General features: G+C 44.7%; 1 protein-coding gene and 1 long non-coding RNA gene across 4 annotated transcripts; both read left to right on the top strand.

The window, feature by feature from the left end:
* The first annotated feature begins 977 nt into the window (after window positions 1-977).
* Window positions 978-4324, top strand: LOC135408646 (uncharacterized). 2 transcript variants are annotated; one of them, XR_010427750.1, is made up of 4 exons: window positions 978-1117; window positions 1569-1640; window positions 2322-2439; window positions 3723-4324. It is a non-coding gene; the product is annotated as an uncharacterized LOC135408646 (long non-coding RNA). The 2 variants fall into 2 exon arrangements; XR_010427751.1 differs by lacking the exons at window positions 978-1117; window positions 1569-1640; window positions 2322-2439 and adding an exon at window positions 2912-3301.
* Window positions 4325-4848: 524 nt separating this feature from the next.
* On the top strand, window positions 4849-13920 carry LOC135408649 (ATP-dependent DNA helicase PIF1-like). Of its 2 annotated transcripts, none has more exons than XM_064643699.1 (6): window positions 4849-5102; window positions 5751-5855; window positions 6412-6499; window positions 7041-7186; window positions 8163-8354; window positions 13812-13920. In XM_064643699.1, the coding sequence occupies exons 2-6, from the start codon at window positions 5805-5807 to the stop codon at window positions 13839-13841; spliced, it is 507 nt and encodes a 168-aa protein (XP_064499769.1). In that variant the 5' UTR covers window positions 4849-5102; window positions 5751-5804; the 3' UTR covers window positions 13842-13920. The 2 variants fall into 2 exon arrangements, with proteins under 2 accessions (XP_064499769.1, XP_064499768.1); XM_064643698.1 differs by lacking the exon at window positions 13812-13920 and adding an exon at window positions 8694-8849 and having other exon boundaries at window positions 4963-5102.
* Window positions 13921-14243: the final 323 nt, after the last annotated feature.

Below are 14243 nucleotides of genomic sequence, written 5' to 3'. Positions count from 1 at the left end.
GGACTGTTGGAGCACTGGATGGAGAGCAGGTCATATGAGGAGGATTACGGAGTAAAAGGCAGCTTGTACTGAAGTGCAGGGAAAGTATAAATATTTATATATATTGGCACAGCGCCTGGCCTTAATGCTTAAAATCCTTTGGAGAGCTGTCTGCATATTTACTGTATTAATGATCAAATGCAAGGCTGTGTTGGGAAAGGTCTTCCATTTGGAAGTCAGTAGTTGAGACTGTCTTGCCTATGAAAAAGAGGGAGAATTTTCGTTAGAGGGTGTAGGATTCTGGCTGGTAATAGTCTTAATTCAAGGTATTTTTAGAGAATTGATTTAATACAAGCAGAACAAATGGCCAGAAGTGTAATGAGAGACAAGTTGAAATTAGAAAGTAGATGTGCATTTTGAATGTATTGTCATAGCAACTGATTAAATTCTCCCTCTCTTGCTGTTCTGGGGACCTTTTAAATGTGCTTTGGCTAAATAAAAAGTATTAGACTATTTCAGAGCCAAAAGGTCAGTTCTTGTTGTCTCTTTTGCACTTTAATTCTAGTACACTGATACTTGCTAACCACGTATAACCCTAGATGCAGAATGAGAACTTGGGTTATTAACAATAAACAAGTAAACAGCAGAAAGACTTGACCTTTCTTTTGAATTGCCCTACAGTGTTACAAAATACCAAACAAACCTCCTTCCCCAAAGAAACGCCCCCCAAAATGCCCTAACAACTCACCAAACACAAAATCACCGACAACCAAAAAGCAGAAGTAACAAACATGAACAGCAAGTGGAGGAAGAGTTTGAAAGCGGGCTGGACAGAAGCAGAAGTGTTACTGCCCACTCTTAGGCCACTGTGCTGATTAAATGGGTGTTGTTAGGTTTAGATTAGTAGTTTGTTGTTGTTGGGTTTTTCGGTGGTGTTGATTTTTTTTGTTGTCGTTGTGGGGGATTGTTTGTTTGTTTGTTTTTATTTTGGTTTTTTTTCTGTATTAAAAATCTGGCTCAGTTACTCTCTAGTTCTGGTGTGTTCTCTTTTCCAGGTGGTTGGTGTTTCTGCAGTGTTTGGCACAGGACTGGGGGAGATTTTTACCCAGCTTTCTAAAGCTGTAGATGAATAGGAGAGGTAAGGGGATAACTTCTGGTCCGCGACCCAGTGACCACTTCCTGAAGGTCCTGATTCATGAGTCTGCTCCTTTGATTTGAAGGAGTGCACAGTTGCCATAGCCAAGGTAGCTTAGGGTGTCTAGTATCAGCATAAAAAGCAGCAGTAAAAAGGAACTATTCAGAGATGAATTTTTGTGCTGTTCCGTGAAAAAGTAAAAGCTATCTGTGCCAGCAAGTCTGTGAAGTAATTTTTTTCTTGTAGTTCCATACCAAGTTTTGAATTGTTGCTGTTTTAATGAAGTATGTTCATTGATTTTGCATCCATTGGTTTCAGAATCCAAATCTGGGGAAAAAAGTACTGTCTTTCTGAAATGTCTCTCAAACATGAAAGCCTAGAGAAAACTTTTTTTTGTGAGTAAAAAGAAGCCTCCAGGATGATCCTTATGCAATACAAATCATGTGTTTTTCAGACTGAATGCACTCCCTTTATTCACCTTTTCAGAGAGTATCGGCCAGAATACGAGCGCCCGAGAAAAACACTGGTAAGTGTTTTTAGCTGTTTTACACCTGAACAGTGTATCTTGGGTCACTTTTGTGCACACAATTGCCTTTATGTTGAGAGGGTCTAACATGTCATTTACTAGTCGTACTCACTGTGGGAAAACTCCTGTCCTGAAGGAGTCCACCATTTGCCTTTTTTTTCCTAGATGTGGTGGAGCATATCTTTACAAAACTAAAGATTTTGTAAAACAGATGTTGCTCACTGGTTTAGTGCTAGTATTTGAGCTAATTGTGTGAAAATGATTGGGAAATAAGATTGTGTCTTCCATTCAGATGGACAGAGAGTTCTTAAAAATAAATTTCCAAAGGGATTTGTTGAGACTATCCCTGTATCTTCCTGCACCAGTGAAGAGTACTAGTTTGACTTAGTAAGAAAGACTGAATTGCAGTGCCAAAATCAGTAGCTCTGCTCACCTTGAGTTCTGGCTGTCCAAAGGACAGTTCTCTGCAGGCACAGCTACACAGAGTTTGGCTTCCCGGCGCTGCTGAAAACGTCCTAGAATCCCACCTGACTGGAGGTTGCTTTCCATGCTTAGTCAGAAGTTCTGTGTAACCTGAGTTGAAATGTAAGACCTGCGTAGTGACTTCTGCTCTCTGACTGGGGGACAGGCTGCTGGGTTTGGGTGAGGTTTCTCTTCTCCTGATGTTTTAAATGTTCTCAGAATCCACATGTAAATCTTTGTCTACGGGAGAAAGCTCAAAATAAACAAAAGAGAGAGCAGCTGGAACACTTGTGGAAGGACATGGGCAGCGTGTGTGTGCAGGGCAGCACACTGGCAGGTACCTCCCCAGGAAGATAAAGTTTACTGCAGAAGTTTTCTGAAGAGTTTGCCTTGTGAAGTAGTACAGCGCTTCTTTGTCCTCACAGCAGAAATGTGAAAGCAGCTCCATGTTAGAGGAGCAGGGCTTTAGTTCCTGTGGGATTGGTCACACTCAGCTCGTCCTGTGTCAGTCACAGGTTTGGAAGAAACCCCGCTGTGTAGCTAAAGCAGTGGACCTACTAGAAATAATGAAATACTTTAGAAAAGGCGAAACAGTCAGATCAGAATATGAGAAAGCTCTGCTGTTGGCTGCACTGTTCCTTAGATGAGGCGAGTAGGTGCTGATGGAGTCTGTCCTGTGTCTGGGATCCACAAGCAGCTTTCTGTCCCCTTAGAGCAGGTGTTCATTGCTGGGTTTCTGTGCAGATAGAAACCTTACCTTTAGCAAGCTGCTGTGCTGTGTGTGCCTGCAGGTAAGAAAAGCTGGGAGTGCAGTCCCTCTGCTTTGATTGCTGTGTCCCTTTGGTAGTGATTTTGGAGGGGAATCCCAGAGCCATTTGGTTTGAAGGGGACCTTCAAAGGCCAGCCTGTCTTCCGTGGGCAGGGACACCTTCCACTGTCCCCGGTTGCTCCGAGTCCCGTCCAGCCTGGCCTGGAACACGTGCAGGGATGGGGCAGGCTCAGCTTCCCTGTGCAGTGTGCTCTAATATCTCTCCACTGGCATCCTGAAAAATGTTGTCAGCGTGTTTTGTTGGCCGACGGTAAGCAGGACCTGGGTGAAAAGGACATTCTCTGAGGTGCTGGGAGAAGGAGGACTCGTGCGGGCACCTCCAGAGACAGCGGGAATGGGAGCGTGCTGCGGAGAAGGAAAATTCCAGGGGGTGGGTGCCAAGAAATTTGTCCTTCCCTTGCCCTGTGCTCTGCACTTAGCAATGGGTCAAGTGCAGAAGTTTCCTGGGGACCCTGGGAAATGATGCCGGGTCTGCTAAGAAAAGTGGGGCCAAGGGAGCAGGACCTGGGTCTGCGAGCGTGGGAGAAACAAGGGCCGGGTCATCCTCTGCTTCCAGGAGGGAGGGCAGCAGGAAAGGCCACGGACTAAAGCACTGAAGTGCCGTTCCCCAGGGAGCCCCTGCCCAGCACTGAACTTGCTTGTGCACTTGCTGTCCCTTTGCCAGCGGAGCCGAAGCGTCGGGTGCGGGTGCCGGGGGGATGGAGCTGCCAAGGACAAACTGGGAGGGTGTTTGCAAAGGAAGGGGGGAGAAGGAGCTCTTGATGTGCTTTTTTTACTTCTTCATCCCACAGAATTGCCACGAGAGGAAATACTTCAGAGGGGCTTCCCTCCAGCTAAGCCCTGAATATGCCAGGAGGTTTCAGCCGGGAGGAAAGGAGCTGTGGAAGAAAAGCAGCCTAAAAATAGCCAGCGGGGATCATCAGGTTTTCCAGCCAAGAAGAACAAGGAGAGAGATGAGGGAATCGGGTTCCAATTCCTAATGATTTGGTGGGTGCAGGAATGATTTGTGTGTGTTTTCCAGTCCCTTTTGATTCCTGAGATGATTTGAAAATGATGGCTTTAGCAATCAACTAAATCGGAGGTGTTGTTTTTGAGAGGAAATGATGCCAAATAAATGCAGAGTTTTGGGTCAGTTTTTGGGATGATTTGAGTCAGTTTTTGGGGTCAGTTTGGGGTCATTGTTTGGGGTGATTTGGGTCAGTTTTGGGTCAGCTTTTGGGGTGATTGGGGTCAGTTTTGGGTCAGCTTTTGGGATGATTTGGGTCAGGTTTTGGGGTCAGTTTTGGGTCAGCTTTTGGGGTGATTTGGGTCGGTTTGGGGTCAATTTTTGGGGAGCACTGGGTGTTACTGGGGGTTGTTGGGGAGCACTGGGTGTTTACTGGGGAGCACTGGGTGTTACTGGGGGTTGTTGAGGAGCACTGGGTGTTACTGGGGTGCACTGGGAGAGCAAATGAAAAATAAAGGGAATAAAAAATAACCGAAATAAAAAAGGAAATATAAAATAGAAAAGAAAATTAAAAAAAAAAAGGCAAAAAAACTAAAAAGGAAATAAAATGAAAATGAAATAAAAGAGAAAAAAAAAAATAAAAAGAAACCCCTTCTTGGGCACCCCGTTTCCTCTCCTCCCCCCCCCCCCGAACCGTAAATTTCGGGGTCATCACCCCTCAAATGTGAGAAGGGGACCCCAAAATGTGGGTGAGGGAACCCCAGGGAGCCGAAAAAGTGGAGGGGGAGCCGCAGTAAGAAAGCGAAGCCGGGCGGTCGGGCGGCGGGGTGGGGGGGGGAGCCAAGGTGGCGACGCCGGCGCGTGCGCAGTCGTTGGAAAGACGCCGGCGATCACGTGGTAACTGAGGGCAGCCAGGAGAGGGACCGGCGACGCATGCGCGGTGGCTCTCGTGCCGGCGCAGCGCTCCCTGGTCGAGTTAAGGGCCGGTTCCGGCGGCAGGGCGGGACTCGCGGTCTCCCGTCCCTCCCGGGGTGTGTGTGGGGGGAATAACATGAAGATTTTTTGGGGTGAAAGCGCAGAAATTAGCGAGGAGAGGCGCTAATTTGGGTAAACTCGGTCACCGGAAGTAGAGAGCGACCGGAAATCCTCCAAGGCCCCCGGCCCTGGGGCACCCATAAAAATGATGTCGAAATAACTAATGAGAGACGCTTGCAACAGCTATCAGGTGAACTCCCTGGTGGAAACTGCTGGCTCTGGGGCTGAGCTCTGAGTGGATACAGTGGGGATACTGTGGTGTCAGGAAGAACTAGTGTTCTGTCATGCACTGCAGCACCAGTCAAAGCTCTGTGTGTTGGAGTTCGGCTGCCTGGGGAAAAATTCAGTTTTTTTGTTAAATATTCAGTGTCACTTCTTGGTATGTAATAGACAGCAAGCTCATTGATTGCTATGAAACAGGGTTGGTCATTTATTGCCTTCACACCTCTGCTTTTTCTTTCTATAGCATCTTATTAAGGGCTTTCTCAATTTTTGCCTCCCTTTCTGGCAATATTTTCTGGATACTTCCTTTAGTGATCTGATGTTGGCAGCAAATGAAACTAGTCATATGCTCAAAATGCTGGCTGCTCAGTTCTTATTTACTGCTGGCCTTTGATTCCTGTGCCTTTTCATGCTCTGCAAATTCTGTTGGGAAGAGAGGCAATAGTGAGCTCTCTGTTGTTAGATGTGACAAGGTTTGTGTGAAGATGTCCTAGCAGCAGAGCAGAATGGATATTAAAAGAGAAATTGCTATTAGAAATAAATGCTGAGCCTCCTGTCATGCTGTGTATAATGTGTTCAACAGCTGCAATTTGTTATGTCTTTCTTTCCTTAACAGAAGTGCACACATTTGAGGCTTTGGATAGTGACCCAATGCTAGTGAAGTTAATTGATGCTCAAGTGTCCTGTGGGTGGTAGAGTTGAGCTGAAGCTTGGAGCTCAGGTAAGTATGTGTACATACACATGGAATAGAACAGCAGATCAAATGGTATAAGAAAAATAAAGGAATATCAGATAAATATATAGAGTAGATTAATACACAGAATGCAGATTCAATATAGAATGTCTATGCCAGGCCAACAGAAGATTCTGTTCCAATCTTTTATATTTTCTCTGCTTGGAATCTTATCGAAACAGAAAATGAGTTTGATTTGAGTGTAGTCCATGTCTTGGGGACAATGATGATTGCTGTGACTTTGACACACTTTTCCAATCAGGTTTAGAAGCTTTCAGTAGCAGAGAGCATAGGCAGCTCATAGCTGTGGATGGAAGCAGCTCAAGTGAAGTGTTCAATGCTGTAAAATAGCTGGGAATCCTAGGAAGGAAAGGCTATGAAATAATTTCAGTTGGAGATGGTGCTCTCTCCTGCAGTAGGCAGGATAGGATGATATGGTCCTATCAGCCTGATGTGCTTATGCTTCCTGGAAAGAAGCTTAACTGCAGGTGGCTGAACAGGCTGAAAACCCAGTGCACTGAAGGATTTTTCTTTTTCTCTGTAGGTGATGCTAGCAAAGAATCTGGATGTGTCTCAAGGGCTGGTGAACGGGGCACGAGGCGTTGTTGTAGGATTTGAAAGTGAACAGAAGGGTAAGTGAGCTTCTTGATCTCTTGTTGAAGGAAGAGGGGGAAAAATAACAAAACGATTTTTCATTGATGGCTGATGACTTCTCAACTTTGTTTACTGCCTGGTAAGAATAATTAGAGGGAAAGCAGGGAGGAGATCTCTGCAGGCTTGGGGCTCTCACCAGCTGTGATGTCATGCACTGCATCAGCTGTAGCTATCTATGGGCCTCTTGTGTTTGCTTTTCTGTGTTGTCTAGATGTGGGTGCTCATTTGCATTTCCTGTTTTCTTTTGTTCAAGCAAGTTTTTGTTTGTTTTTTCTCAAAGAATAATGTTCTGCTACCTGCAATGTGTATTTTTCTCTGCATCTCAGCTGATAAATTACCTGGCTTTAATTCTCCTGCCTTAAGTAGGTGCCAAACATCATTTCAGTGCATGCTATTTACTGTCTGCGGGTTTAGGTTTGGTTTAGGAGGGGGGGAAAAAAGTGTTCTTAGGCTGCTGACTTCCTGGCTTTTGAGTGTCAGGAATACATCTCTGTTTCTCTCCTGCTCCCATTCCTACAGGGCTGCCTAAGGTGAGGTTTCTCTGTGGGGTCACACAGGTCATAAGAATGGAGAAATGGGTCTTCAAAGGACCATCAGGAGTTCACCTGAGTCGTCAACAGCTGCCTTTAAAGTTGGCATGGGCCATTTCCATTCACAAGAGTCAGGTGGGTGTCCTTATACAGCTGTCTAAAGACTTGCACACCATCATAAACCTTATTTCCTGGGTGAGCTTGCATTGCTGGTAAAACAGAAGGGAAAGCTGAAAGGCCCTTGTTGGGGGGGGAACTCCAGAATATGTGTGTTTAGCTGCACCTCTTCTGCTCATGATACCTGCCTATAGGGTCACAGATGGACTAGATACACTGCTGGAGTTTCCATGGGGTGCTGCCATCTGCATAGTTGGTGTTGGACTATAAAGCAGCATTATTTACCATTGTGGGCTGATGAGAGCAGTGTTTCCTTGAGAGTCATCAGCACTAGAGACCCTGAGGTTTACAGTATAACTGAGGCAGCTGCCAGAGCCACAGCTCTCTTTGGGCTGATGGTGGTGTGTGTTTGGTTTTTTTCAATGTAACAGTGTAACTTTCTCAAAGTTCCTTGCCTTCCAGAAGGCTTCATACACTTTGATGAATACTGGTCTTGGAAACCTGTGAGTTTGTTCCCATGCCACTGCTTATTGTTCCTGTGCCACTGTTTAAACCAGGGCAGGCTGTAAATTCTGCTGTGCCCAGGACAGCCCTGCAGACAGGCCTAACCCAAACTCTCTGATCTGCCTGAGGACTGCTTGAGAATGGTGACTGCTCTAGTTAACTACTAGGAGTGAAACCAGCAGGATTTCTTTCCCTGCTGTGTTGATTAGATGGGATTTATGGAGTTTCATGCAACAAGAGGTTCTCTGGAGTTAGTGGATTCTACTATCTGCTAGCAATTTACTGACAGTAGGAAACTGCCTTTCCTTTCTGATTCTCGTCTTTTAATCAGTTACACAGTAAAACAAAAGACTTCTTTGTTTTTTTCTTTTTTTTTAATCAAGCCCTTACACCAAGAACGGTACCTTTGACAGACTCACAGGTTAGTGTTGGTACAGCACAGTGTTCTTGTTTGTTTGTTCTGTAACAAAGTTCTCTGTGTCTTTGGCAGGGCATGTCTTTAGATTGTGTGGAAATCTCCCTGTCTCGTGTCTTTGAAAGTGGGCAGGCTTACGTAGCCCTCTCCCGAGCCCGCAGCCTTGCAGGTCTCCGTGTTCTGGATTTTGACCCAAAAGTAGTGAGAGCTGATCCTTCTGTGCTGCACTTCTATAGACAGCTGAGGCGTCATCAGCTTTTAACCCAGGTAAAGAAAAACCTCATGCTAGCAAAGCCTGCTTTGTGCTACCAAGATGAGAGGTGTTGGCCCTGAGATGCTTCTTTTTCTTCCTAAGCAAGACCATTCAAATTAAAACTTGTAGTGGCAGGAGAGATGAAACTGCAGAGAGAGCATGTGGCAGGGCAGCTCTTGGTGGTAAAATAGCTACAGTAGTTTTGGGATTGTATAAAACTACCTGGCACTGTGGGTGAAAGGATAGGTTGAGATTCTTTGGTCTTCCTCTTGCAGTAAGGAATGAAGGGGAAGTGGGCACAAAAGAAATCTGTTCCTTTTTTTTTTTTTTTCATGTCTTCTTTCTCCCCAAAGGATTCACTACACACCTATTCAGATGCTGATGAGAAGGAGAATGTGAAATGCAGCTGATAATGTTCTCCTGGTTTCTGTGAAGTGTCAGCACAGACAGCTGAGATGCAGTGATCTTGCTATTGAGTATATTTGATAACACAGGTAAAGTCAAAGGAATTTTTTTAGCTGTTTGCTTCATTCAGCTGACTCTGGATATATAGAAGTGTAGAGGATTGGTTAGAAATGCGAGGACATATGAACATGGCTAAGGCTATGGGTGAGCTGCTAAAGTATAAGACGCAGTCTGACTAGGCCCATGAGAAAGTCTGAGATAGCAGGGCCGTGAGAAAGCAGCAACGTCCTTGGGTATTCTAAATTGAGCTGAAGAACAGGAGCTAGGCATTACCAAAACAGAGACACTTAACGAGCCACCTGTGTAAACAATGAAAGACAGTTAAGATGATATCAGCACCTAACTGAGCACCAATAATGAGCCTAATTTCTGTAATATTCATGAACCTATTATAGAGTGTATATTAAGCTGTTGTCAATCTACAATAAACGAAGTTCCTGGATTCTCACATTGAGGTGTCTAGAGCTTTCTGTCGCGACATAGAAGTATCCCCACCTTGTGCCTCTGGAATTTGGAAGGCTTCTGCAGCCCCCTTCTGAGCCCACAGACCTACGTAAGCACTTCTGTGTCACAGATGCAACTCTAGCAAACAAAATGACTGAACAAGGATGTTCCTGAAGGACTTTCCTATGGTTCTATCCTGCCTGCCTAGTTGCATTTAATCCTCCACATATATAGACTGAAACTTGTGTCCCTTTCTTCAAGTATACCACTGTTGTGAGATGGAAGGTGTCCGGATGGATTGGACCAGTTCACAGGAGCTGCTGACACAAGGGAAAGCAGTGCTAAGTATCTGGAATACACACTTGATTCTTCTGCAAGCAAGGAGCTGGGCTATTACTTTACAGCATGCTGAGGTGTTCCAGATGCTTGACACCAGGAGGCTTTGCAAAACTTCCTCCACAAGCAGAACTGCCAGTTACATATTGCTTGTTATGCTGATATGTAGTGTTTTTATTAGTCTGTTGCATAAGATGTGATTTTTATTTTTTTAACCCTCTGAGATGAACTGGCACTGTTTAAAGACAGGAGGAATTCCTACATCTTATACCTGTAATTATGGAACTACAAGAATTGTGAAGTTCTGTTACTCCATTAGGGAGAAGATGGGTACTGGTGAGAGTTCCTCTTGTTAAAACATGAGGCTTGCTCAAATGAAAGTTGTCCCTGGAAAAAACCTGTCTGACTAATAAGGTGGAAGTTTAGTGTGAAATAGGGAATAATGGCTATGGACATGTGAAGTGAGCTGTAATGTCACCTGTTTCAGCAAAAGCAGAGATAAGCAGAACTAATATACTGTCTTAATTAAGGCAAAGCTTTGGTCTTTGTATTTTAGCACTTTGTTTAAAGCTTAAGTGACTTGTATATTTTAAAATGTTTAACATCTTAAAACATGACATAACATTCAGCTGGAACTCATCTCTTTCAGGGTTATGTCTCTAACAAAACCTCTGCTGTGTGAGTGAGTTGAAAGTCACTTCTTGGCAGCTGCTCTCCTTAAAGCCAGGAAAGGATGTTGATTAGCCAGTGGTTAATATAGCAGAAAACAGTTTTAATAGGATTTCAAAATGCATATTTTAAGTGGGGGTTGAGGGTTTTTTTTCTGGGCTTGAAAGGTAGAGTTTTGGAGGGAGTCATAGTAGAAGACAGAAGTGTGACTATTATTCAGAGGGGCTCTTAATGTATCAGCACATTGTTTCTTCAAAGAAGTCTGGTGGGGAGTGGATGAAGTAGCTGGAACCTGTGGAAGACAAGCCCTTTCCCCCTCACACTGCAAGCTGTAAACTTTTTAAATTATTTTTTTTAAACAACACATCCCAATTCTTTGAGCTGGATGTAAGCTGTTTGTCCACCTTGGGGAGAAACTGAAGATTAACTTCTCCCTGCCCACACAGCTGGCAAGGAGGGTGCTGGCACACTAAAGCATCATTTCTGGTGCAGATGAGCACTGAGGTGTGATTGTTTGGCCTGCAGCTTCCAGAGCTTCCACTAGAGCTGGGTGAGGGCCTGACTGTTGCAGGCTGTGTCCCCCAGCTGACAGTGCCAGTACCCAGGTGGGGTGCCCATGAGCACGGTGTGCTCAGATTCAGCCCCCTCCTCCTGTGGTAGGACACAGGGGGTGCAGGTGTGGCAGGCTGGCTCTAGCCTTTCCTTGGACACCTCTTGTTCCCCCAGCTGCTGTGTCCCCATCTTGAAGCACTCTTGCTCTTTCCTCATGCTGCTGTTCTGCAGTGGGTGCCTTGGCACAGAATCTGTGCTGTGCCACTCATGCCTCCTGTGTAATTCCAGCTGTGCCTCAATGTGCATCCTCCACCTTGGTGTGGGTTGAGTTTTTGCTTTTGTTCACCCCCCATGCCCCTTGTGCAGGTGGCAGAGGCTGTGGGTACCCTGATCATCAGGGCAAGGCTGTCCAGGCAGGCAGGGATGCCCAAGGGGTAGCCTTAAAGCCTGTATGCTTGGTCAGGGGGCTGGGCTGGGTCCAGTTTGCACTGTTTTTAGAGATGGGATGCTGCAGTATGAGGGCTTTGTGTTGCACTGGAGGTTGAGTTGTGGGATCTGAAATGCCCAGAATGTCAGTGGGTTTTACTCTTGGGGTAGACGGCTAGGAAGGATATGCCAGGCATGTCCAGTCATACACAATACATTGATTTACTGACAGGTTGCATAAGAGTGATGAGATAATGCAGGCTCAAATCCTTTAACATCTCTTAAAAAGTTCCTGTATTGCTGCAATGAAAAGATAACTTAGAGTGTAGGAGTGGTGATTATGCAAATAAACTTCTAATTGTGATTTTTAAGAAGCAACTCACTTGACTGTAGTTTTCCTGGATATAGGGACTGAAATCTTTCCAGTTGTGTGGCAGTTTTTTTGGTGCCAAGCTGAGGTTTGAGATAAAATGCTAAACAGAACTTAAAGCTGGAAAGGCTAATCAATATTTCATGTTAGTATTAAATATACATGAAATATTGTGGTTGCCTTCTCAATGATGGAACTGTGGGAGCAGAATAGTGGTGGCTTTTGAAGGGCTGGAGCTGTTCTGAGGCCAAAAGGGGTCTGTCTGTGTAAATTTTGGATGTTCTTACTTCCAGCTAAAGCAGATGTAGGGAGGGAGGCTGTGTCTGGAGGCTGCTATTTAAATCAGAAAAGAAGCAGTCAGGACAAATCTGAGCTGTCAGGCTCTGTCATGGCTCCCCTTCAGTCAGGGTTGTGATGAGGCCTTTTTTAACAGAATAATACTTCCATATATACATGAGGTAAAAATCTTGTAATACAATAAATATCCCTTCTTCCAAGTTTTCCATAATGTGTTGATTTTTCTTTCAGAGGGACAGTCTGTCGCTAGAACCCAGTATAACAACATGGGATTTTAAGGAACTCTTTATTGCGGTAATTGTACTGCAAGAACAGAGCTCCTTCTCTCTTCATTAGTCAGTAAAATGAAGAAGAATCTGAAGGCTGAGCAGCTTTTTATACAAGGCTACCACAAAGCCATCCTCAAAATGTCTGGTGCTGCTGTTGCTTTCACCTGCTGAAGCAAGGTGGGCTTAGCAGGCTCGATTCTTGTAAGGACAATTCACGTGGCTCGTGGCAGAGCAAGCACCTGTGCCATTCTCCACTTACACAACCTAGAGTTCATGCTTCTCCCCTGCCCCTCCATGGATCTTCTCCACAGGCTGTGGTCCTTCAGGGAGAAGTCTGCTCCACCACGGTCTTGCTGGGGGCTGCAGGGGCACCTGGAGCTCCTCCTCCACCTCTGACCTGGATGATCGTTTCTCACACATTGTCCCCCCCACTCTGCAGTTTTTCCCCCTCTGTCTGTTGTTACCACCAGTGCCAGTGAGGGGCTCAGCTGTGCCCCGTGGTGGGGTTGTCCTGGAACTGGTTGGAATTCACTGTGTCGGGCACGGGGCAGCCCCAACCTCTCCTCACAGAGATTCCCAACGCATGTGCACAGGCACCTCATACACCAAGTGTGTGAGCATCTTTCAAACTGCCCCACCACCCTTGCCTGCAGCAGTTGGGTGGTTGGATATCCTGGGATACAGAGGAAAGGCTGGAGGTGCTGTGGTAGGTGAGGGGGAATGGCTGGTGATGGAGGAGCTGCCATGGCCATGGGGCACCGGGCAGGAGCTGGCCTGGGGTGCAGCTGGAGCCCAGCTGGTGGGAGAGGCACTCCATGAGGGCACATGGCTGTGCAGCAGGGGCCTGGGTCCCTGTGGAAGAGGAGGCTTCCATTACTGCACTCCCATAAACATGGGGAATTAATATTGTCCTCTGCTTTCACAAACTGAAGAGCAAGAATTTAAGCTTGGTGTTTGCCTTAACTGCAGCTATCATTAAGTGAATTAAACTAAGAGTTAGATACATAATTGGTATTTCTGTTACCACAAAGTACAACCATTCTCTTTTCAAATACATTAAACAATAAGAGACTGCTTTATACCAGCTAAAGCTTCATAATACTTTTATGTGTTATTGGAAGCATAATTCACAAGCAGAGTGTTATTAAAACCTTACCAGCTTCCAGTTTAAATCTTTGTACAGTGATTTAGCGCTCTTCTCGTTTCTTTATGTGACATTTTCACCATAATTAAACATGAATGTGTCCTCAGAGTCTGTACCCACAAGTCCTGTGAGTGCAGGAAAGGCAGCAACAGTCCTGTTGATCTCAGATGCTGTAATAAGATTGTGTCCAGGAATTAGATCTTCATATCCAGAGTTGCTCTGAATAGATGAAACAAATACTACTCTTAAGTGATGGAAATAGAGTACATTATAGGTTATGTTATGAATGCTAATAATGTAATTTTTCTCACAGATATTAAAAGTTTCTCATTTTGTATTATGCCACTCTGTGACATGCAATTGTCTTCTACTGTTGAATCTAAGCAGCTCTATTATTAGCCTGAGAAAAGACCTGAATTGCTAGAGATTGCATTTAGATGTGTAAAATCTCTATTTCGCTGCTTCCTGTATAATTATTTTATGCTTGTTTCTATTACAGATTATAAGGATGTTGGATGGAATTTTTTAGCTAAACTACTGACTAGGATATAATGTATGAAATCTGGTTGTAAAAGCAAAATAAGTTAATAAAAAAATCTAAGAGTAAAGTTTTTCACTTATAATTATTGAATAGTGCACTAGCGGAATTTTTTTATTTTTTTATTTTTTTATTTTTTTTTTTTAATTTGGTATGGTGTTGGTGCAGAGGGCTGTCAGATGTGACAGAGAACCTATGAGAACACTTCTGGGATGGCAGCTGGGTAGGCACCAGCAGCATCCTAACTGGTACCCTGTGCCCATGTGTGGGCAAACAGATTAAGCCTGCAGTGTTCAAAATGTAACTGTAACACTTTTTTTACTAAATTGTTTATTACAGTCCCTTTGCAAGAAGGTAGAGCTATGATAAAGATGCCTCTGACAGAAGTTTGAC

This window comes from Pseudopipra pipra, unplaced genomic scaffold (genome assembly GCF_036250125.1).
Source record: "Pseudopipra pipra isolate bDixPip1 unplaced genomic scaffold, bDixPip1.hap1 HAP1_SCAFFOLD_55, whole genome shotgun sequence".
NCBI lineage: Eukaryota > Metazoa > Chordata > Aves > Passeriformes > Pipridae > Pseudopipra > Pseudopipra pipra.
The sequence above is the reverse complement of the archived record's forward strand: the minus strand, read 5'-3'. Positions and strand labels throughout refer to the sequence as shown.

Excerpts from the sequence above, each read along its gene's own strand:
- LOC135408649 (XM_064643698.1), top strand. The coding sequence starts at position 5,805 with ATGCTCAAGTGTCCTGTGGGTGGTAGAGTTGAGCTGAAGCTTGGAGCT. Across the intron at positions 5,856-6,411 it reads AGCTGAAGCTTGGAGCTCAG|GTGATGCTAGCAAAGAATCT; the intron begins GTAAGTATGTGT and ends TTTTCTCTGTAG. Across the intron at positions 8,355-8,693 it reads GTCATCAGCTTTTAACCCAG|GATTCACTACACACCTATTC; the intron begins GTAAAGAAAAAC and ends TTCTCCCCAAAG.